The following is a 26,139-nucleotide window of genomic DNA, read 5'->3' on the forward strand; positions in this document are numbered from 1 at the left end:
ATGAATTTCCTCTCCAAAATGATTCAGCTCTAAGCGCGAAAGGTCAGAAAGAGGTATGTCGTGTGTTGAACCTGAAGTGGATATTCTAAATTAAGGTCTTATGCTTAAAACAGAATTCAGTAAAAGTTGAGTATTGTATTTTCACTTGCCCCAAATAAGCGGGTCAAATTTTGATTTAGAAACATCTTTTTGGCAACATTTTTTGTATATTTAACTTTCAACAAGAGTTTGTTGAGAAGTGATTAAGTTATGTAATATGTTTATGTAATGTAATGTAATTAATGTAATATGTTGATTTAGTTATGATTTGTTTTCAAGAATAACATATTTTAAATTTCGTTAAAATCCGTTTGCACTTGCCCCGGTGTATCTGAATTAGAATTTAAATTTGAATTGCAGATTGCGTACGAATAATTTGAGATCCTCCCTTATTTCTGGGTGGAATCGGAAAGAAGGAGGCAAGTCTTTATTCATATTATATCTGGCATAATTTGAAAACTTATCAGACTTATCAAAAAAGTTTCATATCTTGAAAAACATAATTAGAAATCAATTCTAAGAAAAAACTTTCAAAACATCTTTGTACTGAGGTTAGAAACTTCAGTTGCTGCTCTCTTTTAAAAGCATTTGCTTCGAATTTATGTTGAAATTTGGTTTGAAACGCTGTCTAGGAAATAAAACTGCGTTTCAATTGTTTTGAAAAACTTAATTAAATTTTGGAAGGTGTAACAAATCACACCGGGTCAGCTAGTAAACATATTTTTATTCTCTGAAAATGTCCTAACCTTTTTGGACACCTTTTTCAAAATATCTACTCAGATAGAACACGGATATCATTTACGGAGGATGTTATGTATGCTAACTTTATCTTTCTGATATATAAAGCCATGTTTCATGTCCCCAAGAAAAAAATTGGAAGGGGTTTTCAAGGGAAAGAATCATTTTCTGGAGTGGCCATGTCATAATCTAGTGCTGAATCCTACACAGCAAAAAAGTGTTGCAGCAAAAACGTGTAACATAACTTGAGTCGCAAATGGTACAAATGTTATAACATACATTGGTTGTAAAGAATTACACGAAATGTATGTAACGCAGTTGACATCAATGATTATTATAATAGTTTACGGCTTCCGATATGATTGATATTTTAGATTTATCCAGAAACAGGGATAAACATTTAAGACACAGAGTTCTGATTTTGATTTGTGTCAAGGCGTCTAGAGACTGGGAAATTGAATCGAAATCGAAGTGATTAGTATATCACAAAGTGATGATTTATAATTTTTTAACCTAAAGTTGGAAATTTATTTTTGTTTATTTTTTTTCCCAGGGAAAGCCTCGTTCCCAACCAGATAAAACAATAATCTCTACATAGCATCAAAACATCTTGAAACAGGTCTTCAAATGGATCTTCTTTTAGCTGTCCTGATACGGCACACATTTTTGACACACCAAACCAGCCACTTTGTCTGTAAAAAAACGTTCTATCGAGTTCTATCGATTCACTAGATGAGAGCCGATCTTTCCGGAACAAAACAGGAACCCAACCATTTTTGGGGCTCCATTTCTATTCACATCCCTGGAATAACCAAGCCAGTGGGTTTGCAAACTGGAACATTTCATACAAAGACGTTCTTTTTCACCTATAACGGATAAATAAAACACAAAATACTCAGAAGAATAATCAAAACATAATAGTCACCTTTCCATTGGATTGTTTAAAATCTCTTTAACAGTTTTGGATCGCTGACGCATTTGAGCCTATTTTCTAAAAATCATAACTTATGAAAATTCATATTGAGATATGTCTTTGCTCAGAATTTTATTAACTTTGGTAGTACCTACTTACCACCACAACAAATTTTTCTGAGCCTCACAATCCGTTTCTCAAAAATTTTAACTGAAGAAATTTCAAACGACAGTAGCGAGGAAGAATGACCTTAACGGGTTAAACTCCTATCAAAAAGAAAAAAAACGACAGTAGAGAAAAACATTAACTACTTGATGTAATACTACAAAGAAGGTTGTGATATTAAACTACATGACCTGTTCGCATTGTATACATCGCTTTGATGTAAAATTTCAGCGAAAATCTTAAACAAAACACCATCTCCAGAAATTACATCGGTCGTGCCTACATTTTTTGCTGCCTATTTCAAAGGCCTAGGATAACCCAATTGTTTCAATGCCAAATCGAATATTTGACACTTTTTTTCCTCCAACCAATCATTATTGTTAGGAATTTTTGATTTTTTAAATATATTGATTTCAATGTTTGAAACATGAAGTGCGTAGGGGAAAGTCGGGTAAGACGGACACAGCGGGTAAAACGGACACTTTGATTATTTAAAAAATTACAATGTTTAGCACAAATCTAATAATGAGAATATGTTCGCCTAAGTGTATCAACACTTTCGAGACCCTTTGTTTATTTATAGCAAACAAGGTCCCATAATAGTAAACAAAACAAACAAAAACTTTGAGGATCTATGATTTGATGTAATTTTCTCTCCTCATTAAATAGTTCATAACTCGCAAAATTTCCGAAAATTCCAACTGTTTTCAAAGGTAGATCGTTTATTGGGGTTCTTTTTCACCATCTGGACAAAAATCGGCGAATTTTCGTCAAAGGGCTTGAAAAACAAACGTTTCGAACAAAAAATTGCTAAGGCGGGTAAGACGGACACCTCAAGGTCGGGTAAAACGGACACATGAGTTTCTCCAGGTATTTTAAATTTTTCATCGGTTTGAACCTCCATATGCCTTCAGAAGACCTTGGCGTGAGAAATTGTCGGTCGAAAAGCACTCACCATCTCAAACAGGCTATAAATACTTTAAAAATAGGATCTCCGGTGAAGAAAGTGCCTATAAAATACAGAATTCCGAAATCACACTGTTTCGCTTCTGGACTCGGACCAGTTGGTTCTATTTTTGTTTAAGAACGTTTTCAAATACTAAACTCACAAAAATATCTACTTTTACAGCAATTTTTGAGGCAAAATGTACCTTTTCTGGGCAGTGTCCGTTTTACCCGACCATTTTTGAAAAGTGTAATTTGCAAGCATGTTTAAGATTGCTATAAAAACAGTCTTAATGAAGGAAATTCACTAATCCCAATGGTTAATCCGATAGCAAACAACCTAAACTGTCCATCTGCTTGAAAACTACGATGAAAAACGCGATATCTGATTTTCTATTGCGATTCTACCTTAGGGTGTCCGTCTTACCCGACTTTCCCCTACATGTAACAGCATCACAACAAAAAATAACGAAACCAACTAACCGACTAAATCGTAACATTTTGAAAAAATTATTTTCGAATAAACATGTTTCGATTATTTATCTGATAACTACATCGTCCCGAAACTAGATCAAAGAGCGTGTGGGGTTCAGGAAGAGAGCAAGTTTAATTAACCGCAAAAAGTGGAACCAGTTTGGTGACCATAAAAAATCTATCCAGTTTGTCAGTATCATTATTTGTTTTTGCTTTGTTCAACAGAATACTCTCCTGGGGGTTGTAGCCTGCTCTGGTCGATCCCCTTTAAGCGTATAGCTTTTGCGCCACTCCGTTTCCGGAGACTACACACCACGGTTTGTTTGCCCGGCTGAGACTCTCTTCTGGGCAGGTCCCGAAGATAGTCAGAAATGTTATAAGGACCGATTCAGATAGGCTGACAATGAATGTGGTGTAAAACTCAAGAAAAGATCTTGGACTCACTTCATTAGAATGCCTAAATCACCCCAAGATTCCTAAAAAATATACGGTGAGAAGTCACTCATACCTGAGTTACTCATCATTGGGCCTCAGAACACTCTAAACCAACACGTTTCGGTCGTGGAAACAGAAAAGCCCAATTCAAATTGACGCACGTGGCGTCGGGCAAGGAATTCGTTACGCGAAAGTGACGAGACATCAAAATTTCTCTACTTAAAACATTTATTCGGAGGAATTTAAGTACTTTATTTGTGGGATTACATCGATGTTTAAACTTTTATTCTTAACGGTAAGTGAATTTCAAATTGTGTACTTCGTTTCATGTGTGTATAATTCATAGAGTGTAATATACATGGGATTAATCTTAATCATCTATCTTCTAATTCTTCTTATTTTTCTCCTCCTAATCCAGTGCGTGCAAAGAAATAATTTCAAGCTTGAACCGTTGGTGCTAACGGGCCATATCTTGTCCGGCAGAAAAGCGTAACGCTGCCGGCACTCGAGTGGTAGAGATGGGCTGTGTGGGCGTCTATAAATTACGTATGCATACTTTATGCTCCACACAGCCGAATATTTAATGTTGGGCCTGAATTTACAGGATCCGAAAAATCCTGATTTTTAATATGCGCAAATTTCAGTGGCGTCTTTCATGGACGCTAAGAAAACCCCCCGCTGCACCATATAGAGAGCACAGCGTGGTCGATGTCTCGCAGTACGCGCTGCAAAGCCCAAAGAGGGAAAAAAAGAACAATGCAATGGTCATCGACTCACCAGAAGATGTCTTATTCTCGGCTCTACTTACAACTCCGGCTCTCGGCTGATCGAATGATGACGTAGCCGACCGGCGGCGATTCGCTCTCGGTGATGATGGTAAGCTGGGATGGAGCGTGACGTAGACGGATGGCTGGCAGAACAAATGCTGCTGACTGATTCTGCTACCCTGGTCGCTGGGCAGAATGCGATGTCGGTTGGATGTTGTGAACCGCGGCGTGGACGATAGCGTGGGTGGCGGCGATCGCTTTCGTCCCGTCGATTCTTCCGGTGTTCTTCGGCAGGATCGATAATCGTATGGTGGAAGGCCTTGTTAGCTGTATGTTAGGGCGGAAACTATGTTTGGCCATACGGCATAAAAGTTAGCACATTCACGGTTGATGGTTCAAGATTATGCACGACTTTACCTGGATTTATTTGTTATAAAAATACGCACTGGTTTTATTACGCCCTAATCTAACCAGCTTTATTGGCACTAGCTGGGAAAAAAAATAAATGAATTAAGCTTCGAAATCTTAACATTCGCCACTTATATTACCGTTTGAAAAACTCTAACTTTTTTTAAAGAATTCTAAACGCGATCAACTTGCTTCCACTCGCGATAACTGCCGAGATCAAAGTGAACTGCAGCGTGTATCCTCAGTTCAGGGCCAATGACCTCGGACCTACGACCTCAGCGGAAGTACGTCATTTCCCGAGCATTCTTTAGAAATCTTCGGGAAATTTACGAATCTAACGTGCGGCGCGTTTTACATACTTTCTTTGGTCCTATCCGTCTCTTTCCAAAACTTTTCGAACAATTGTCGAAATCGACTGTAAAGAGAGCCATCCTGAGCCACAAATCGACCGACCATTTGATCGGATTGAAAAAGGGATCGAAAAGAGAGTACATTAAGGCGGATCCAATTTAGTTTGGTCGATTTCGAGAATTGGATCTTATGTTCTAAAATTTTCAAACGAGCGACTGCTACAGGGTGTGTCAAAAAAGTGAATGTTATCTTTAAGTACTCAATCGGTCAGTTGGAAGAACTAAGTTGTGATATAAAAAGGCATCATAGATGTTCCAAAATCAATCCAATTTTCAAGTTCAAACCCATCACAACCAACAACCCAAATCAGCAATCATGAAGGTAAGTTTCGATTATTTCAAAAACCTTAAAACTTTTTGGAAGATTCAAAAAATGTTTTTTTTTTAAATTCCAGTGCATCGCAGCTGTAGTCATGATGGCCGTTGCCGTCGCTGCCAACGCTCATTACGTTCCATCGGTCTACACCCACCAAGTGGCCGTTGCTCCGGTTGTGACCTATGCTGCCCACCATGCCCATGGACCAACCGTTGTCCAGTCCAATGACCAACACCATGGATGGGTCCACCACCAGGCTCCAGTTGTTGCCTACAGCAGCGGACACTGGGATCACCACAATGTCCACCACCAGCAGGTCCCAGCTGCCGTCAACGTTGTCCCAGTTGCCTACAACAACCACTGGGCCGGCCATCATGCCCATGCCGTGACCGTTGCTCCAGTTCACCACCAGGAAGCCACCTATGTTGCCGCCAACCGTGGAGCTGTCCACAAGGCCCCTCTAGCTGGACACATCGTCAACCAGAAGTCCCTGAACCTGGCCGCTGCCCCAGGAACTTTGTAAACGGAGCCCTACTAGTCAATATTACCTGTAAATGTGTGATTGTGTGTATGAAGCTTATTGTCGACAGTAAATAAATTTTATTATTTCAAATCAAGCGTTGGTCTGTTATTTGTATATGGGGGTGGCAGCCAAGCCCCTGGAAATGTTTTTTGAAGATAAAACCAAATCACGATGTTTCATGTGTTTCTTAGTCATTAGGCATTGTGAAAACCACATAATCCGCCTTGCCAGGTAAATTTTTTGACGTTTCGGAGTTAGGACAAATGTATGGCCGTTTTCAAAAGCTTTCCAAAAGCTCCCTAACTAATCGAAACTTTTCTATGGAGGACATGGTGTCGCTAGTGTTTGCTTAATAACTCCCATGCCAAAGTATTTGATTGAGGAACGTCCGCGGTGTATAGGTACGGGAGAGATCCATTACGATAGCGATAGCTAAGACGAACTCATGAAGAGTGCCCGTGCTCGTAGATGTGTCATATAATATGCACAGCGGTTCTCATATTGAGCTTGGCCCACACAGGCATCAAAATTCAAATATCGATAATCACAATTTCCTTTGGTGATTTTTAATGGTCAGTAAACCGAAACTTTGGTTACTTTGAGACACCCGTTAAGACGTTGGCTTGGCCTAAATGTTGCACAGGTCAGTTTTTTGGATCAATCTACAAAATGTATGTGTTCGGTTTTAAAAATCCGATAATTGGAATTTCGTTTATCTCCGCGCCGAAAAGCGGTCGATCATGCATTTTTTTTCTAATTGGGCAATTCGCGTATTGATGATCGCTGGTGGTACTAGCAATCGCTTGGGGAGTGTAGCGATGTATGTCTTTACTTCGTTGAGATAGTGATTTTGGTTCTCTTAGATTTGTTTACCTAGTCGTGAAAATTTCGTCAGGATTGGTACCTACCTACCTAAGAGTCCGGCGCCGATTGACCGATGCATAGGGCTGAGATAAAAGGTCTCCACTGCTGGCGATCCGGAGCCACCGTCTTCACTTGCTGCCAGCCAAGGTTTTCGTCAACTGTGCGGATTTCAGCGGGTAGACTACGCCGCCACGAGCTTCTGGGCCTGCCTCTTCTTCGATGCCCATCTGGATTCTAGTCACCGCATATGTGCACCAAGTTTCACATCCGTAAAGCAATACGGATTTGACGTTTGAGTTGAAGATTCGAATTTTAGTTGTAGAGAGATCTGGTGTGAGCGCCAGATGTTCCGGAGACTCGCAAAAGCAAATCGGGCCTTTCTGATCCGGGTTTCGATGTCCTTCTTGGTACCACCATCAGATCAGGCGTAATCTAGAAGCACCCCACTTTCTCAACCTGTTGTCTAGCTACCATGAAATTTGAACGATTTTCTGTTTTGATATTGACTTGGTCTTTTCCGACATTGATTTTGAGACCTGCTGCCTTGGAGCTTTCGGTGAGGTCCTCGAGCTTGCTCTGCATGTCTTGTTGTCTTTGGGCGAGCAAAACAATATCGTCAGCCAGGTCAAGGCTGTTCAGTTGCTCCATTGTCGAAGGATTCCACGCCAATCCTCGGTTTGGTCTACAGTCAATCGATCCTGTCAAGATCTCATCCATTACGATGAGAAAAAGCAGCGGTGATAAAATAAATCATTGTCTCACACCAGCAGTTACCGGGATTAGTTCAGACAAGACACCGTCGTGCAGAACCTTGCACGAAAATGCCTCGTACTGTGCTTCGATGAGATGGACTAGTTTCTCTCAATCCCGGAATTCGTAGCGTTGTGATGTGGTCCACACATGATTGTCCGGATCGAAATCCAACTTGTTGCCGTCGGAGTGTAGCGTCGATTTTCTCCTGGATTCTGTTCAGGATCACTTTGCAGAGTACTTTGAGAGTTGTACAGATCAAAGTTATGCCAAGCCAGTTACCGCACTCTGTCAGGTCTCCTTAATTCGGGACCTTTACAAGGATACCCTTCACCCAGTCGGCCGGGAATGTTGCAGTATCCCAGATGTCAGCGAAAAGACGGTGCAACATTTGTGCTGATAAGGCAGGGTCGGATTTCAGCATTTCAGCAGGAATGCAATCGATCTCAGGCGCTTTGTTGGACTTCATGTCTTTGATTGCCGTTCCAAACCAAATTTTTAAATGGAAGCAACAATGCTGTATGAGATCTTTATCGAGGAAATCAAATTGACTCTCTCAATATCAATCACCCAAACCTTTCTAAGCTGCAGAAACTACAGATCCAGATAAAACTTAACTCTCTCGCACTAACGAACGATGGATAGTTTTTTACAGATACTCCTATCTACAAAATTTTGAATCTTTAGGATTGTAAGTCTTTTTGGCATATTGTTCTACATCACAATAGAAGATGTTTCTCAAAATCAAACTCTTGTAGGCTTTTTCCAGAAAATGTCCTAGAAAATGTAAAAATAACAGTTCAAAATCAATTTTCAAACATTCACTAATTTATTGTCGACAGTTTTTTTTACACATTTACACATATCCATGAGACTTTGGCTAAAAGATCAATTTACAGAGTTCCTGGGGCAGCGGCCAGGTTCAGGGACTTCTGGTTGACGATGTGTCCAGCCAGAGGGGCCTTGTGGACAGCTCCACGGTTGGCGGCAACATAGGTGGCCTCCTGGTGGTGAACTGGAGCAACGGCCACGGCATGGGCATGATGACCGGCCCAATGGTTGTTGTAGGCAACTGGGACAACACTGACGGCAGCTGGGACCTGATGGTGGTGGACATTGTGGTGATCCCAGTGTCCGCTGCTGTAGGCAACAACTGGAGCCTGGTGGTGGACCCATCCATGGTGCTGGTCATTCGACTGGACAACGGTTGGTCCATGGGCATGGTGGGCAGCATAGGTCACAACCGGAGCAACGGCCACTTGGTGGGCGTAAACCGATGGAACGTAATGGGCTTTGGCAGCGACGGCAAAGGCCATCATGACTACAGCTGCGATGCACTGGAATTTAAAAAACAAAAAATAAAATATTAAATTTTCAAAAACTTTCAAGGTTATCGAAAAAATCAAAACATACCTTCATGATTGCTGATTAAGGTTGCTGGTTGTGATGGGTTTGAACTTGAAAATTGGATTGATTTTGGGACATCTAGAGTGTCTTTTTATATGTATCCCAGTTTCATTCTTCCAAATGATCGACATTGTACTGATTGGTAACATTCTCTTTTGACACACCCCCAGAGAAGTTTTTTTTTTGGCGAACAAAGCAAAAACAAACAATGATTACGGACTAACTTTTTTGCGACCATTAAACCAGTTTCGCACTTTTTTGTGGGACATAAAACTTGTTCACTTCCTGGTACTAGGTTGTCATCTATTAAGATAACCTACTGTGAAGTGTAAAAGAACTAATCGTCACTATCTCGATTGCTCTTTGATCTAGTTTCACATTAAAGTACATAGGTAGATACCTAAACGATGTTTGATTAATCGGTGGGTATTTTATTGCGTTGTTCTTCACTTGAATGGGTCACCAGTATTATCCTGTATTTTTTTTTTTCAAAAGCTTTTTCGGGAGAATCAAAACCTCGGAAACTGAGATTGTTATCAGGCTTCCATAAGGTATTCAATTTGGAATGGGGTTTGTACATCAATTTTTTTAAACTTAACCCAAAATTACACTGTTCTTACAGCCTGTCTGCATGTGTATTAGGCTGGCAATGGATTTATGGGGAAAATTTCATGATCGAATTTTGAAAACCGATCATATTTATTTTGTAGATTGACCCCAAAAAATTCAATTTGACACTATTGCAAGTTTGAATGCTTGTAACTTTTTTCAGAAGCTTCAAAAAACAAAAATTTCTTCGGGGACCCTAAATGAATTCAAAAGTTCTTTAATATTGCATCTTTACTTTTTTTATGGACGAACCCTGGAAGCCTGGATAAAAAATCTCCCTTTTTCGACTTAGAGTGTCAATTTGACACTTCAAAAGTAAAATCTATCTAAGTCGTTTGAATTATAATTAAAGTCTGTTTCATATAGAATCTGATCGCATCTTTCCATTTACTGCAGCGCCCCTAGTTGTCACATCGCAAATCTATTGACAGTGTTTTGATCCGGATGGTTTGTTTACTTAGTGGTGAAAATTTCATCAAGATTGAATCAGTCAGTCAAAAGTTATCGACGATGGAACGCGAAAGGCGAGAGAAAATTCTGCATACTCACGTAGAGAAACCGACGTGGTCAGGGATAAAGATCGCGAAATTCCTGAAATATCCAAAATCGACTGTAAATTCGGTGCTGCAACGTAACCGGAAGACCCTTACGGTGAATCCAGCAAAACAAACCAGGCGTAAAAGTGGAACATATGACCGGAAGCTGCGAGCAAAGGTAATTCGAGCAGTTCACAAAAATCCTGGAATCTCCTTGAGTGATTTGACGAAAAAGTTCAAGACGAACCACAGTACAGCTCGACAAATTTGTTTGCGAGAAGGCTTGCGGTCGTATCATGCAAGCAAACAGCCCAACAGGACGCTGAAACAAAACCTGGTTGCCAAAACCAGGGCAAGGAAGTTGTACGAGAAAGTGTTGACCAAGTACAACGAATGCATTTTGATGGACGACGGAACTTACGTCAAAATGGATTTTGGACAAAGGGAATGTTGCGATTAGATTCGTAGATAAATTTGCTCGTAAGTTGATGATTTGGCAAGGGAACTGTAGTTGTGGGAAGAAGACTAAGATTTTCATCACTGGGGACACAATGGAGTTTACAAAGAAGAATGTCCCCAGAAGAGGGTTTTGCCATTCATTCGGTCCCACAAAGGTCCGGTGAAGTTCTGGCCGGACCTGGCAAGCTGCCACTACAGCCGGGATGTCGATAAGTGGTATAAGGAGAACAGGAACAATTTTTTTGAACAAAGTATCAATCCACCAAACTGTCCGGATTTTCGTCCCATCGAGAAATATTGGGCAATAGTTTAGGGCAAAATGAAGAAATGTGGCAGAACCATGTACCCTTTCCTTTTTTTTTGGAGGAATCGTTTACGATGGAGGAGTTGCGATCTCTTTTCGCGGTTCTTCTTGAATTGGACCCCTTTGAAGCTCCTATAGAAACAACCAATATTGCTTCCATCAATTTTGGCACCCAGGTCTTGATGTGCGTGTGCACGTTGTTGGTACTTCGCTCAAACTCCTGCATCTTGTCAAACATGTCGGTTGCCTCCAAAAAGCCACATTTTTTGATGCCCCATGGTGCACGACTAGGACCTGCTCCCTTTGCTGGGAACTACTGAGTTTTTCAGTGGAAATTTTTGCGGTCGGGCTTCTCTCCGCTTCTTGCCAATCTCTTTCCCAGCTACTACTTCGCTCAGTAGAGGAGACCTAAGGAGTCCTCTCTTAGCAAAGACCTCCATCTGCGTTCTTTGGCTTCGTCCGATTTAACGTCAGTTGTCTCGACGTTCCTTCTGTTTTTTTTTTTGTGTTGTTGTTGTTTATATTCATGTTCAGTCCCACGAGTTGCTAGGAAAATATATGGTTCATGGCGCCAGTTCCCTGCTTTAGCGCAGCAAGGTCTTCATTACTGTGAGGTGCTTCCTGGTGCCTCGCAGGCTACCATGCGACTGACACATTTTCAACCCGCCAGGCTTCCACCTTATCAGCATGGTCATTCGCGCGCGTGACTTTCCTTGACTCGATACACATTTCGTTAATATCAAAACCTAGCATAATTGTATCTCGAAGGTCTCTTAAAAATGTACTAGTTTAGTAAATCTGAAAGGACATTCCAGGTAGCGATCTAGTACCTACTTATACTGATTATATGTTTTGGCTGGCAAATGGTGGATAATATCAGGTACTATCGGCTTCCATGAAATTTTAGGGACAAAACACTAGCGCCAATTTTAAGTTGGCGATTAAGACTTCAACCTCAAAATTGTAAAATCATCAAGTACGCTTCTACATAAAATATAAAATAGTATGCGTCGGCGTTATTGTTTACATCGCGAAGATTTTGCTCGTTTAAATCTTTACATTTTTACTTCTCCGGAGGAAACTAAATTTGGTGAGTAGTTAATCAGATTTGTATAAGTAACTGACTTTAAAATAATCTGTTCTTTCAGAATCTACCGGAACCATTGGCGAAAGTGCCTATGGGGCAGAAAATGGACGACGATGCATCGATGGATTCCGATCAGACAAATGGTTCCAGCCTTGTAACCATGAAGCTTGTTACTTGAGGGAAAAGCTCCCAATATGTTCAGGTAAAACAAATAAAGTTTTTACGAGATTATTGGCAATCGCAAAATCCTTTTTCTGACAGATGGTTTCATTTGAATTTCAGGACTAGAAAAATTTTCCGACTGTAATATTATTCAGAAATTATTGAGAAATATTCCGCGTTCGTAATGTTCGGGTGCTGAAAAGGGAGCCGTAAAGCGCGAGCTGTTGCTATCAGTTGTAGTGCCGCCACTGTTTCAAGAAAGGCAAACGAAGATGATAGAAGCATTTAGGAAGCTCCAGGCTCAGGAAGATCATCTGAGGCAACGGTCCCGTCAACAGAATTCAGCTAGATCTGCGCCATTATCTCCATGTTAGTGGTCTGCTGCGCTCGCTACGTCTGGCTGGAGCCAATAAGTGTACAACAGCTAAGAATGTTGGAGCCTGAAGCTGCTGCCAATATATTTCTATTTTTTTAAATAAAATTAGGTTGCCTTAAAAAAGCTGTTAATGGCGAAGAAATCTTATTGTGACATTATTATTTTTCATGGATTAGTGTACTTCATTTTGGTTCAGACTTGATTTCTTCAGCATTTTGTGGAGTTCCTTTTCATTTTTGAATTATTGATTGGCAACTCCATCGAACGAAGAGCTGCAATTCTATAACATGCTTTCGCAAAATCTGCAATTAAATTTGTTTTCGTTTTGACCACAGAAAATCACACAAGCAGATTCGGTACAAAATTTAATTTTTTTTTTACCGGAGGAAATAGCGATTGCAATTTTCTCCAGAATTGGCCCTATTGACGAAATCAGTGTTCACCGATACCTTACTTGAACGGACAGTCGAACGAAATCCATTCCATCCAACGAACCAAGCAAATAGAAAAAAATCGAAGCCAAAGTTTCCTTTAAAAAAAATCTCGTTTAAGTTAAGTAACGTTTTATTTTAAATATTTTCGTAGTTTTGATGGTCGCATGCAAAACTTGCTCGTTTTAAAACTTGTATGCAAGTTTAAAGCTTGAAGACTTTTTCGTTGAGTGGCAGCACCGTAAACAAACGTGTCGATGTCCCAGACTACTTATTCGAAAATCTTTTTAGCCGGGTATCTTGATAGATATAATATCTTTGATAATATGCAACTCGAGAACCCATAGTAGTCATATCAGCTCTTATTCACAACTCCTATCCCAACCTTCCCGTGGTGCCGGCTGGAATGCGAGTAACCTAAGCGGAAATCGGGTACCCAACCCCGGTGGATGCTTTGGTCGCATGCAGACTGAGAAGGTGGCCGCACGGCTCTGTTCTCCAGGTCAGGGGCGGCTCAAACAGTGGCTGTCTCGCAGCGAGCGGCTGAATTTATGAAATGCGGCTCCCGCCAGCTTAGGGATAGGGACTTTAGGCTAACAACCTACTGGTACTGGGATAGGTAATCCACCATGGGTGCACGGATTCACCGCAGTTTCGCCAACGTATGCTTTTATTTGCATTCTTTAGATCAATTGTTCGGCCTATCTACAATGCAAACAACCACATACCCGACACCATGGCTTCGTATGAACTTTTATGTAATGAGTGTTACGTGTATGTGTATGTGTTATTTGTAGAACGATACAATCAGTTTCGCAACCGTATAAAATTCATACCATTTCCAGTGTTGTGAATCTTCGACAGGTATTCCGCATACGTGTACATACCTGCCCAGCTGGCAACTGAGTGTCCGTTCAAAAATAGTTTATTTAATAAATGAAATTGTTGAAACATTATGAAATCTTACCTCGCCGTGAACTCTTACCTTTTCATACTCAACCTTAAATCTTACCAGTTGTGTTAAAGCTATAGCTCTATTTACCGACTTATAATCCGTTTCAGTTAGGATTCATCAATTCCTACGTTTTCCGTATGCGATCATTGCAATGGGCGACCGTTTTTACGTGAAGCATACAGTTTAATGCGTAAACCAATCCGCATTTCTTCTTCAGCACACGTTCAAACTATGAATTCTTGAACATTCATACACTCCCCCAAATGCGATATAACTATTCACTGTATTTCCATGGGCAATTTCATGGTGCTGCTTCTTCATCTTACGCATTTTTCCACAAATAAGGATCTTCGCACCGCGCGAAATACAAATTTAGCTAACCGGCAATCGCGATTAACACACAAAATAACTTCACCTAAACTTTTATTCCGAGCCCCACTTTTCAAATATCCCACAACAGGAACTCTCGACACCTCAATCTTCCTGCCTGATATACCTAATATTTTCGACAAAAAAAAATATACCACACACAATCTCCAAAACCCTCGATTTTAACACTTTCCGGTTAAGCCGAATTGGGATTGCTGGCAATTTTTTTTCCTTTCTCGATATTCCTTTAGTGATTTTTCATCAAAAAGTTTCAGACAATCCACTTGGTTTTTACAACTCAGCTTTTTAATTCCTCCACAGGAAATTTCTTTTTTGAACCATCAAAATGCACTAACCCGACCAACACGCCGAACCGCGTCGTCAACGTGTTATAGATCTGGAAGCGTGCGCCTCGTATTTCCAAAATAAATTTAAGTGGAAAACTTATCTTTTACCCGCTGTAATAACCACACAAATCGGATAGCGACAATATAATTAGATCGCAGCAAGCCAGGCCATTCACATGCGTCGCTATGGCAACCTTACGAAAGTGGGGAATGTATTTTTCTACACAACACCTTAACCGACGCATTCTCTGCCGCATGTAAGCTTTGTCTCGAACTTCTCGATGATGCATTTAAACCTCATTTTAACAAAATCACTGGAACATTAATTTCATACGAAGTGCTAACCGAAACCAACTTCTCATTTAGATCCTCTTCAACCTATCAACGAACTTCAATGCTCTTCAAATCCTTTTGAGTTCCGAAACTGCCCGAATGAACGCTACCTATCACCAGGCTTCATTTTGCTCACCTTGCCCAAAAGGAGACAGTGAACTTTTTCGCTCCTAATAATTGTGAGGAGATTTTAAATGAGCATTTCATCATCTGCTGCTGAGAGAGCCAAGAGAATTTTTTTCTCTAACGAATGATCACTCTTCTACAGTCAGAGCACTGTTGGTTTGTGACTCTGAAAACACCTCATCAGCGCTACGTGTGATCAGTGGAATGAATTGCTCAGTGAAGGCAAGGGCATAGTTTTACTATTCTCATCGCTCCTAAGAGAAAAAGAAATGCAAATCGCATATGAAATTTGACCGTTTCACCAATTCACGTGGACAGCTTTAATGTGTGATTGAACCGTCCTCTATCTATATGAAATTATGGAACATTGGCCCCAGCAAGTGCTGAAATAAACCACAACCGAAGCGTCCATCTCTGTTCGGTCTTTGATTTCTCAGCCAGTAACTGAGAAGCTGATAAACATTTCTCCCTTCGAGAATGAAATTGGGTGACTGCGTTTTTGAAATGCTCTGCAACAAAACGTGGGCTGCTTGATCGGTTTCAGTGTGAGAAAGCATGTTTCTCTTAGGCGTTTAACAAGCAGATGAGAAAAAGTGAGCAAAAATCAAGAGAATCGAAGAAGCCTGCCTATCACTATTTCGGACGCATTTTGTAAAGATATTATTTCGTTTTCACGGACTTATTTCACTTTTTCGTTGATACTATTTTATCAAATGGGATGTAAGGCTGGTAAGGCTGGTAAACGGTGGAGACCCCATAGTGGTCATATCACCTCTTATTCACAACTCCTATCTCTACCTCCCCGTGGTACCGGCTGGGATGCAAGTAACCTAAGCGGAGATCGGGTAGCCAACCCCGGTGGATGCTTTGTCGCATGCAGACTGAGAAGGTGGACGCACGCGTCTGTTCTCCAGGTCAGGGGCGGCTCAAACAGCGTCTGTCTTGCAGCAAGCGGCTGAATTTATGAAATGCGGCTCCCGCCAGCTAAGTCCAAGATGGCAGCCCCATCGCGGGATAGGGACTTTAGGCCAATGTTCGGAAAATCGCTCAAGAAAAGCAATCAGGATTGGTTTCAAGCCAGAATACTTACACCTCCGAGTGCTGTGATACGCACGTGGTGAACGTATCCGTTGAATATTTGTCGAACATCAACACTAACTAGATACATAAAAAAATACCATGCTCCATCGGGGGCTACCGTTTCTATTCGTCACGTGGCTTTTCAAATGTGATCGACATACTTGATGATAAGTTTTGAACGTCGTTCCCACAATCATTCAATAACGCCTATCCTCGCATCACTGTTGATAAAGCTTAGTTCTTTTAGAAATGGGACACTTTCATTTGCTAATAGCTCGTTAACTAGTTATTGGATATTAAAAATTTTAACAGCATTTTGTTGCCTGTAAAAAGTACTATTCGACCTATTTTTTTCAAAATTTAAAATTTACGCGTTTTTGAGATATGTACGATGCAAGAGAAAAAGAAAAAAATAATTTTGCCCAGTTTCCTATAAAATTCGTCATTATCAAATTGATAGCTGACAAAACCGTTGATTATTCAAAGAATTACTGAGTTTTTGTGGTGGATAAGTATGCAAACACTGTCAATAATGTCCACAAAGTTCAAATCAAGCATTGGAGTGAAGCAGATGATCGGCAACAACGGTTAAGGATCATCAAGGAATGCAAGTCTCATACCAGCATTTTTAATTTTCAATAAACGAAAAACTAAGGGTAGATCGCTGAAATGTCCAAAACAATTTTCTCCGATAAGCTGAAAGTGTTGCCTAATGATGACTCATTGAAATCCAACCTCAAACAACCATTTTTTGATAGTTCCAAAGCTCTTAAGCTGTAAAACCGGTACCGAAAAAAAAAACGTTTAAAAATGTGGTCAAAAATAATCAAATTTGTTCATTTCGAAACAACTGTATCCACTAGAATGCTTCCAGTTTCCAGTTTCCAGGGAAGTATTGGACCAAAAAGTATCAGAAATTGAAGAAGGAAGGTGAAGCCACCTAAAATATAGATTTTAAGAAGTATAAGTTGGAGAAACTGATCAATACCATGACTGAAAAAAGTGTGCGCCGGCCAATGGGAGATACCAAGAATAAAGTAGAAATTTCTTTAACAAAAAACGGTAAATATTTTTTTTCAAATTTTTTCATGAAAGATCATAACATTGCCTTCTTTTTCTTCATAGAAAGTATTTCGTTCAAACGAATGGTTTTTGAGATACAGGCATTCGAAACTGTCCCATTTCTAAAAGAACTAAGCTTTAATGTTCGTTATTGATAGACGATCATGAATGTCTCAGAAGGAAAATTTGAAGAAATACCAGGACCACATGTTGAAAAAAGCCGTAGCAAAAATAAAAAATCATATTGTAATCTTTACGCATCGCTCAGAACTGATACACATTAGTTGTGATCCTAGAAGGTTGAAAACCATCAAGGAAGGCAATCACCATCGAGACGTTCGTTGCTGATAGTCTGCGTCCTTCTTTACCATATCATGTTTTGCGGGAATGTTTCAAATACAGAAGCGTCGTTGTCATGTATGATTGTTTATATAATTTGGTTGAAGAAGGAAAAATTTACTGCTTCGACTTTTTTGCTCTGAATGCAGTAACACATGGCTGATCAAAAATGATTGATTTTCGGAATATTGCTTTAGGCTAACAACCTACTGCTCCCGATTCTTGATTCGTTCTTCCAAAATATACCTACATCAACACACGCAATACATTCACTACATAACAGTTCATACGAAGCCATGGGGTCCGGGTTTGGTGGCGCGCTGCATTGGAGATTTGTCGAACCTAATATAATCTAAGGAATGCATGTGAACCCATACTTTGGCAGAAACTGCGGTGAATCCGTGCACCCATGGTGGATTACCAACATACAACATTCATACAACCTACTGCTCCCGATTCAGAAATTGTTACGGAATCCGAAAGAAATGACCGACCTGGAACTTTGGCGACGACTTTTAGCATGAAAACACGGACACGAATTGGATCTTGGAACGTTTTAACCCTTGCCCAACAAGGCAAACTGGAACAACTTGCTAGAGAGGCTAGCCGCCTCAAGCTTGAAATTCTGGGACTGAGCGAAGTCCGTTGGCCTAATACTGGAGAACACAAGACACAATCCGGGCAAGTCTTGCTTTACTCTGGCATACGAGGAGAACACGCTACTCGGGAACAAGGAGTTGGTTTCCTGTTAAGCCCGCAGGCCTACGCGGCTCTCATTAGATGGGAACCAATAAACGAAAGAATAATCGTAGCCAGATTTAGAACACGGGTTAGAAACCTTACAATGGTCCAGTGTTAGGCGCCAACTGACGTTGCCGATTTGCAGGAGAAAGAGCAGTTTTACAGTCAATTGAACAGCGTGGTTGAGAGAATTCCGAAGGGTGACATTCAAATCCACTTGGGGACTTCAACGCAAAGATTGGCTCCGACAATCAAGACCTTGAGCGCATCATGGGGCGCCATGGCCTAGGACAGATGAGCAAAAACGGAGAGCTGTTTGTAGAATTTTGTGGCAACAACAACATGGTGATCGGTGGATCGCTCTTCCCCCATCGACCAGCACATGAGGTCACTTGGGTATCCCGAGATGGCCGAACAGAAAATCAAATTGACCACATCTGCATCAGCCGAAAATGGAGAAAGAGCTTTCTTGATGTCCGCAACAAACGAAGCGTAGCCATTGTATCTGACCATCACCTCGTCCTTGGCGAAATACGACTGAGAGTTGCGCGTGTCCAACGGCGCGAGGAGAAAGTCGGGTGTCGATACGACGTCCGCCAGTTGGAGAATCCAGAGGTTGAGAATGCCTTTATCACGATGAGCCATGGTACTCTCGGTAAAGTTTGTGGAAGAAGAAGAAGTGAATGGATGTCGGATGAAACTTGGAGGATGGTCGATGATCGGAGAAAGGCGAAAATCGGAATTGAGCAGGCATGTACCGGGTCAGCCAAAGCAGCCACCCGCTTGCGATATGCGGAACTGGAAAAGGTAGTTACACGAGCTTGTTGACGAGACAAGAAAGCCTGGACAAACTCTCTAGCCGAAGAGGGAGAAACAGCTGCCTCCAATGGAGATATCCGATTACTTTATGGTATTTCTCGCCGCCTAACCGGACTAATGCTAAAATGCCGCTAAAAGACCGAGCAGGTCAGTTATTGACCTATCGAACAGATCAGCTCAAACGATGGACTGAGCACTTCGAACAACTCTTCCGAGTCACGAATAGCAATGGCCAACAGAACAATCAGCTTGAAGTGCCAACAGTAAGTCTCATTAACACGTTCGTCGCCACGCTCATTTTGGTAGATTTGCTAGCCGGGCCCAAAGAAATTTTCAGAGAGAGAAAGCAAAGAGGGAGAACTCCCATATTTGAAACGTGTGGCGAAGCTGAGCGGTTAACTCAAGTAAGAGAGCGTCACCTGCTTTTTGATGTGACGGGGCCCCCCAGGAAATACACCCGTTTGCCGAATATGGGTGACGTGGCGACGAACGTGTTAATGGCGTCAACTTGGAAGCGCCTTCGCTGGCTGAAATAGAAGCGGCAATCAAAGACATGAAATTCAACAAAGCACCTGGGATCGATTGCATCCCTGCTGAAATGCTGAAAGCCGACCCTGTCTTGTCAGCACAAATGTTGCATCGTCTTTTCGCTGACATCTGGGATACTGCAACATTCCCGGCCGACTGGATGCAAGGTATCCTCGTAAAGGTTCCGAAGAAAGGAGACCTGACAGAGTGCGGTAACTGGCGAGGCATAACTTTGATCTGTACAACCCTCAAAGTACTCTGCAAAGTAATCCTGATCAGGACCCAAGAGAAAATCGACGCCACACTCCGACGGCAACAAGCGTCCGATCCGGGCGATCATGTGTGGACCACATCACAACGTTACGAATCATACTGGAACAAATCAACGAATTCAAGGACTCTATCCTGGTTACCAAGATACTGGAAGCACTCCACTTTCTCAACTTGTTGCCCAGCTACCATGAAACTGGAAGGATTTCTTGTGTTGATCTCTATCGACTTGGCCTTTCCGACATTGACTTTGAGACCTGCTGCCTTGTAGCTTTCGGTGAGGTCATCGAGTTTGCTCTGCATATCCGGTTGTTTTTGGGCGAGCAAAACAATAACGCCTGATGGTGGTACCAAGAAAGACATCGAAACCTGAATCAAAAAGGCCCGAATTGCATTTGCTCTACAAACAAAAATCCGAATCTTCAACTCAAATGTCAAATCCGTATTGCTGTACGGGTGCGAAACTTGGTGCACATATGCGGTGACGACGCGAAAACTGTAAGTATTTGTAAACCGCTGCCTGTGGAATATCATCCGCGCTTGGTGGTCTGACAACTGGATCTCAAATGAGGAACTACATCGCTGATGTCATCAAAGGGCGCTAGAAATTGAGATTCTGGAACATAAGTAGAGATGAATTGGCCACACGCTGTGAAGAGATGAGAACGAGATTTGCAGAGAGGCGCTTGAATGGAATCCAGAAGGACATCGGAGAAGAAGCTGACACAGAAACTCGTGGCGGCGGAGCCTAGCCGCCGAAATCCAAACTGTCGACGAGAACCTTGAGTGGGACCAAGTGAAGACGCTTGCTCCGGATCATCAACAGTGGAGGTCTTTTACCACGGCCCTATGCACAGGAGGATCCGAGGGAACATTAAGTAAGTAAGTAAGTAAGTAAGTAAGTAAGTAAGTAAGTAAGTAAGTAAGTAAGTAAGTAAGTAAGTAAGTAAGTAAGTAAGTAAGTAAGTAAGTAAGTAAGTAAGTAAGTAAGTAAGTAAGTAAGTAAGTAAGTAAGTAAGTAAGTAAGTAAGTAAGTAGTAAGTAAGTAAGTAAGTAAGTAAGTAAGTAAGTAAGTAAGTAAGTAAGTAAGTAAGTAAGTAAGTAAGTATCAAGTAGTTCCATGAGAATCAGCGCATAAAATGTTCATTATCTAACAAAACCATCAACCCAAACATATTTTTCACTAATTTATTGTCGACAGTTAGAATTTTCTTAACACATTTACATATATCCGGAAGACTTTGGCTATTTAAACAGATTGAACAGATTTACAGAGTTCCTGGGGCAGCGGCCAAGTTCAGAGACTTCTGGTTGACGATGTGTCCAGCCAGAGGGGCCTTGTGGACAGCTCCACGGTTGGCGGCAACATAGGTGGCCTCCTGGTGGTGAACTGGAGCAACGGCCACGGCATGGGCATGATGACCGGCCCAGTGGTTGTTGTAGGCAACTGGGACAACATTGACAGCAGCTGGGACCTGATGGTGGTGGACATTGTGGTGATCCCAGTGTCCGCTGCTGTAGGCAACAACTGGAGCCTGGTGGTGGACCCATCCATGGTGTTGATCGTTGGACTGGACAACGGTTGGTCCATGGGCATGGTGGGCAGCATAGGTCACAACCGGGGCAACGGCCACTTGGTGAGCGTAAACCGATGGAACGTAATGGGCTTTGGCAGCGACGGCAAAGGCCATCATGACTACAGCTGCGATGCACTGGAATTGAAGAAAAAACATATTTAGAATTTTTCAAAAAGTTTCAAGGTTTTCGAAAAAATCAAAACTTACCTTCATGATTGCTGATTTGGGTTGTTGGTTGTGATGGGTTTGAACTTGAAAATTGGATTGATTTTCGACTGGGAACCGAATCCTTTTATAACCCAACCAAGCTTCTCACCTGTCCGTGCTGATAGGTAACATTCTCTTTTGACACACCCCCTATGAGTTTTTTTGGCAAATATTTCACATGTTAAAAAAAGCGAAATCAACTTTTTTGTTGATACTGGATCGGCGAAATAAATTGTTTGTACCTACTTGTGCTAGTAAGGGGCCGGTTTCCTAGAATATCTTAGCTTCATGCTAAAAAACGTAAAATAACCGTCATCCATTCCTGTTCTTCATACTTGATTAGTGACGCTTTTGATAGGTTGTTGGATTGGAATCAAAACAACAACCTCTGTAACCTGAACCTTTGCTGATGGTGTTTTGATTTCAATCTTACTTCTGTACGCGCTTATTTAAATCATGAACTGGAACATCTCAATTAAATGAATGTCAAATTTCCTAATCTGAAACAATTATCTGGAAATCTCCCCACAATTAAGCCATAAATCAAGCCATCCTTCCTACCGCCCAAAACAAAACGTGTTTATAGCCCTTAAGTCAACAGTTTGCCGCGCGCTAATCAGCGTGGCTAAATGGCATAAAATGCCTAATCAATGGAATCGAATAACAGCCCCCTTTTAGTAGCTCCGGCTTCAAACCACCTTATTGTGTCGATTCGAAAACCCATTCATTTTCGAATTATGCTTACCGGCGTTTGTTTGTTTTTTTCTCTCTTTCTTCCTTCTTCTTTCGCTCACTCCATTTCTTCCATTTATGCTATGGTCTGTGCTGTCAGTCTGGATGGGGGCGGAAGTGGTGGAGCAAGTTTGGCGGGGAGCGACGGTTTCACCTCCCTGTCGGCCATCGGAACGGCTGGCGGCAACGTCGGTGGAGGAGGGCTGAGCTTTCCGTCGATTTTCCAACAATCGGCTGGAAACCAGGAAGGCACCGGAGCAGGAGCAGGAGGGCAACCAGGAGGAGGTGGCAACAAAAACAGCCAACGGAAGGGCAAGAATCGTAAAAAAATACGGCTCATGAAACCGAAGATCAAACAGCTGTGCGAAACCGATGTACTGCCGGCCGAATACCTGGGACCGAAGATTGAGTATACGTTAGTTGGATTTTCCTGTTTTTGGCCATGGAGTGTTTGGGAGCATGCATGCTTTTTTATGTGCACCTGTAAATTTTGATGTTTTGGACTTATTTTGTTGATTTGTGTATCTCAAGTATAACGCTTAGAACGCACTCAATAAATTAATGCACTTGTAAGTTGTAGTTATAGCATCAAATTGAATATCACCTGGAAACTCTTAAATTTTAGGAAAACTTTCGTCAATTTTCCTTCAGCTTTTATCAACTTCAACAAACAAGATGGAATTTCACGTTCAAATCAACATCTAGAGCATAATGGATAGTCAATTTTTAAATTTTTTGTCAATTCTTTATGGTTCAAAACAATTTTCCCTTTTTTTGTACAATAAGCCAAAAATGATTTTATCACTTCATCCCTGTGGAATATGGATGACATATTTTCTTGAATTTTAAACTTATAAAGCAACACAAAAGATAATTCGTCCCTTTTAACCCCAGTGAGCAAATATTCACATTGATCGACATTATCAGTTGATATGGACAACCCAGTTTTTCGATTCTAAACTTGATACCTGAAATCGTTTGTTCGCCCTTTAAAACTTCGATGTGGAATATTACATGACAATCAGATGCATAGTAACGTCAACATAGCAGAAACAGTGAGTTGTTAATTTGGATAACCGACTCTTTACACGAAATTTGATACCTGATAACGATTGCTCGTCTTTTTCAATCCCTGTGGGTAAATTTTCATCACATTCCAATGCATTTCAACGTAAATATTAAAAAAAACAGTGAAAAGGTAATATGGATGACCCCTTTGGCCGACCCCAGATCCAAAATTTGATACCTAACATTAATTAATTAAATTGATTTTTATTTACTGAAATATAGAAGTAAAAAAATTCTTCATTTGATCTTCAAAATTTGAAAAAAAAAAAATTTAACTAATCAGTTATTCAGTTTATTCTAATAAATTTCTATCTCCCGTAAGCTGGTTTTGAGGACATAGATAGCTCTTTCCTGGACAGCTTTTTCGCTTCCAATTTTTTTTCTTCTTTTTGTGTAATTGGTAAAGGAAATTAAGGAAACTTGATCCTTTTGACATATTTTACAATTATACTTTTAAAGATTTTTAAAATTGCACTCAACCTGTTACGTTAAATCCTGATGAGAAATTAAAATGTTTATTATTTTTAATCATTATTATTCATTTTTTAGTATTTAGCTTCCAAAATCTCCCCCTAACTAACCATAACTAAGGTCGGAACAAATATCAAATTGTTCTTTTTGTCACCTCCTCACCCTTATTAATTTTATCGAAAATATCGAAGAGGGGGGGGGGGGGGGTTGAATAAAGAAATAGGAATTTTATTGAAAAAAAAATTGTAAATTCTTCGAAAATCCAAAAAGTTGAAAAACTTTAAGTCAAACTGTAGGAGGTATGAATTTTATCACTTTCTGTATTTCAATTTTTTTTTTTAATTTTTTATCTAAAATAACTGTTTTACAGTTAAGTGCAATCTAGATTTTTTGCAAGTTTGATGCATGCATGCTTCTGTCTAATTTGTTTCAATTTATTGAATATTTTTATTATTTTTGACCGTCGTCCCCGTGACAAAAACAAAGATTTAAAACTTCCCCAGCCTTTAAAATGATTGCCTAAAGAGAGTCTGCTTTTGGAATATTTTGGTTTTCTGATTTCGGTTCTTTTGTTAGATTTTATCAATCATCTCTAGTTTTGGTGAACTGGCATTTTTTAAGTCCTAGTTTTATCATAAGTATTTCTAGATATTTAAGTTTTGGGAACTCCAATATTGAAAAAAAAGTATAAGAAAATTCATCATAAATATCTATAACATTACTAGACGACTTTTCCTATATTTCAATATCGAAGATTTGAGTTCAATTTAAATTTTGTTGAGACTACATAATGTTTTGACTTATGTTAAAAAAATACTTCAATTTTTTAAGTTCAGAATTCTCTTTAAATATCAAAAAAAATCTGAAAATTTACCAAATGATAAAAAACCAACAACAATAAAAATTCTCTACTTTAACGCCAGACGTTAAAATAACTCGCGATATTTTTAAAAGTTAATAATTATCAGCAGTGAAAGGCAAAACCGAACAAAAGCTTTGAATCGGACGCTAAATTGCCAAAAAATCAGGTTTTTAAGGGGGGAGTAGGGTCTAACACTTTCAAAAAATCGATTTTTCAATTTTTTATTTTCTTATTGTAAAACATTTCAAGAATGTTAAGTCAAATTTTCAAATCAATCGAAGCAAAACTGTAGAATTATAGGCCTTTATCTCCTCTTATCTAATACTGCAAGAGAGAGAAGGCAGAAACTTCAAACGCGTTTTTCTCGAAAGCACATTTTTAAAGTCCGTGGACATCGTCATTTGGAAACTACTTATCCGATTCTTTTCAAATTTGGAACATATTTTCTACATATAAAATACCAGACCCCAACGTTTTTCTTTTTTGTTTTTTTTTTACTTTGGGGAGATTTTACAGGTGAAAAAAGGCGGATTTTTTCGTGAAAAATCGTAGTTTTTACTCCAAACAGCCACACAAATTTGATAAACAAATTTTTAAGTTAAATAAAAACGTTGGGGTCCAGAAAAACATCTATTACAAAATATTTTGCTCTGATTTTTTGACTTCAGATGAATCTGTGCTGAGATACAGTGTCCACCGCAAATCCTGTTTTCTAAGAGGCATCTTCGAAAGTGCTCCGTCACCGGCTCATTTTTCAATATTTTTCTACGAAAAAATTACTAAATGTTCTTTTAACAATGCTTTGTATAACGCAAAAAATTTGAATACATTTGTTTGAACGATAGCTCTAGAAAAAAAATCCCGAAAATGGTGTTTTTTTTATACCCATTAGACCCTACCTCCCCCCCCCCCCCTCCCCCCCCCTTAATGAGCATATATAGTTCACTAATGGGAATTGGGCAAAACAAGTCACATACAACGTACATATTAATCACTTTTGCAACTTTCAAGTTCATTAATGAGTACATAAAGTTTACTAAAGGGAATTGGGCAGTTGATTCTCTATGTCAGCCAATAAGTAACTTTCAATGCCTTCATTCAAGTAAATATGTGACTTTTGGTTGCTTGGGTGGTA

At 40.3% G+C, this 26,139-nt stretch overlaps 3 protein-coding genes across 3 annotated transcripts; 1 reads left to right on the plus strand and 2 right to left on the minus strand.

The window, feature by feature from the left end:
• Nucleotides 1-5,610: 5,610 nt before the first annotated feature.
• LOC129741243 (adult cuticle protein 1-like) lies at nucleotides 5,611-6,173 on the plus strand. The gene is made up of 2 exons (XM_055732955.1): nucleotides 5,611-5,616; nucleotides 5,690-6,173. The coding sequence occupies exons 1-2, from the start codon at nucleotides 5,611-5,613 to the stop codon at nucleotides 6,131-6,133; spliced, it is 450 nt and encodes a 149-aa protein (XP_055588930.1). The 3' UTR covers nucleotides 6,134-6,173.
• A 2,404-nt stretch (nucleotides 6,174-8,577) lies between these two features.
• On the minus strand, nucleotides 8,578-9,208 carry LOC129746014 (adult cuticle protein 1-like). The gene is made up of 2 exons (XM_055739432.1): nucleotides 9,161-9,208; nucleotides 8,578-9,084 (listed from the first exon to the last, which is right to left on the minus strand). The coding sequence occupies exons 1-2, from the start codon at nucleotides 9,164-9,166 to the stop codon at nucleotides 8,641-8,643; spliced, it is 450 nt and encodes a 149-aa protein (XP_055595407.1). The 5' UTR covers nucleotides 9,167-9,208; the 3' UTR covers nucleotides 8,578-8,640.
• A 12,115-nt stretch (nucleotides 9,209-21,323) lies between these two features.
• LOC129746015 (adult cuticle protein 1-like) lies at nucleotides 21,324-21,999 on the minus strand. The gene is made up of 2 exons (XM_055739433.1): nucleotides 21,872-21,999; nucleotides 21,324-21,799 (listed from the first exon to the last, which is right to left on the minus strand). The coding sequence occupies exons 1-2, from the start codon at nucleotides 21,875-21,877 to the stop codon at nucleotides 21,356-21,358; spliced, it is 450 nt and encodes a 149-aa protein (XP_055595408.1). The 5' UTR covers nucleotides 21,878-21,999; the 3' UTR covers nucleotides 21,324-21,355.
• Between the last annotated feature and the right edge of the window lie 4,140 nt (nucleotides 22,000-26,139).

This window comes from Uranotaenia lowii, chromosome 2 (genome assembly GCF_029784155.1).
Source record: "Uranotaenia lowii strain MFRU-FL chromosome 2, ASM2978415v1, whole genome shotgun sequence".
Lineage (NCBI taxonomy): Eukaryota > Metazoa > Arthropoda > Insecta > Diptera > Culicidae > Uranotaenia > Uranotaenia lowii.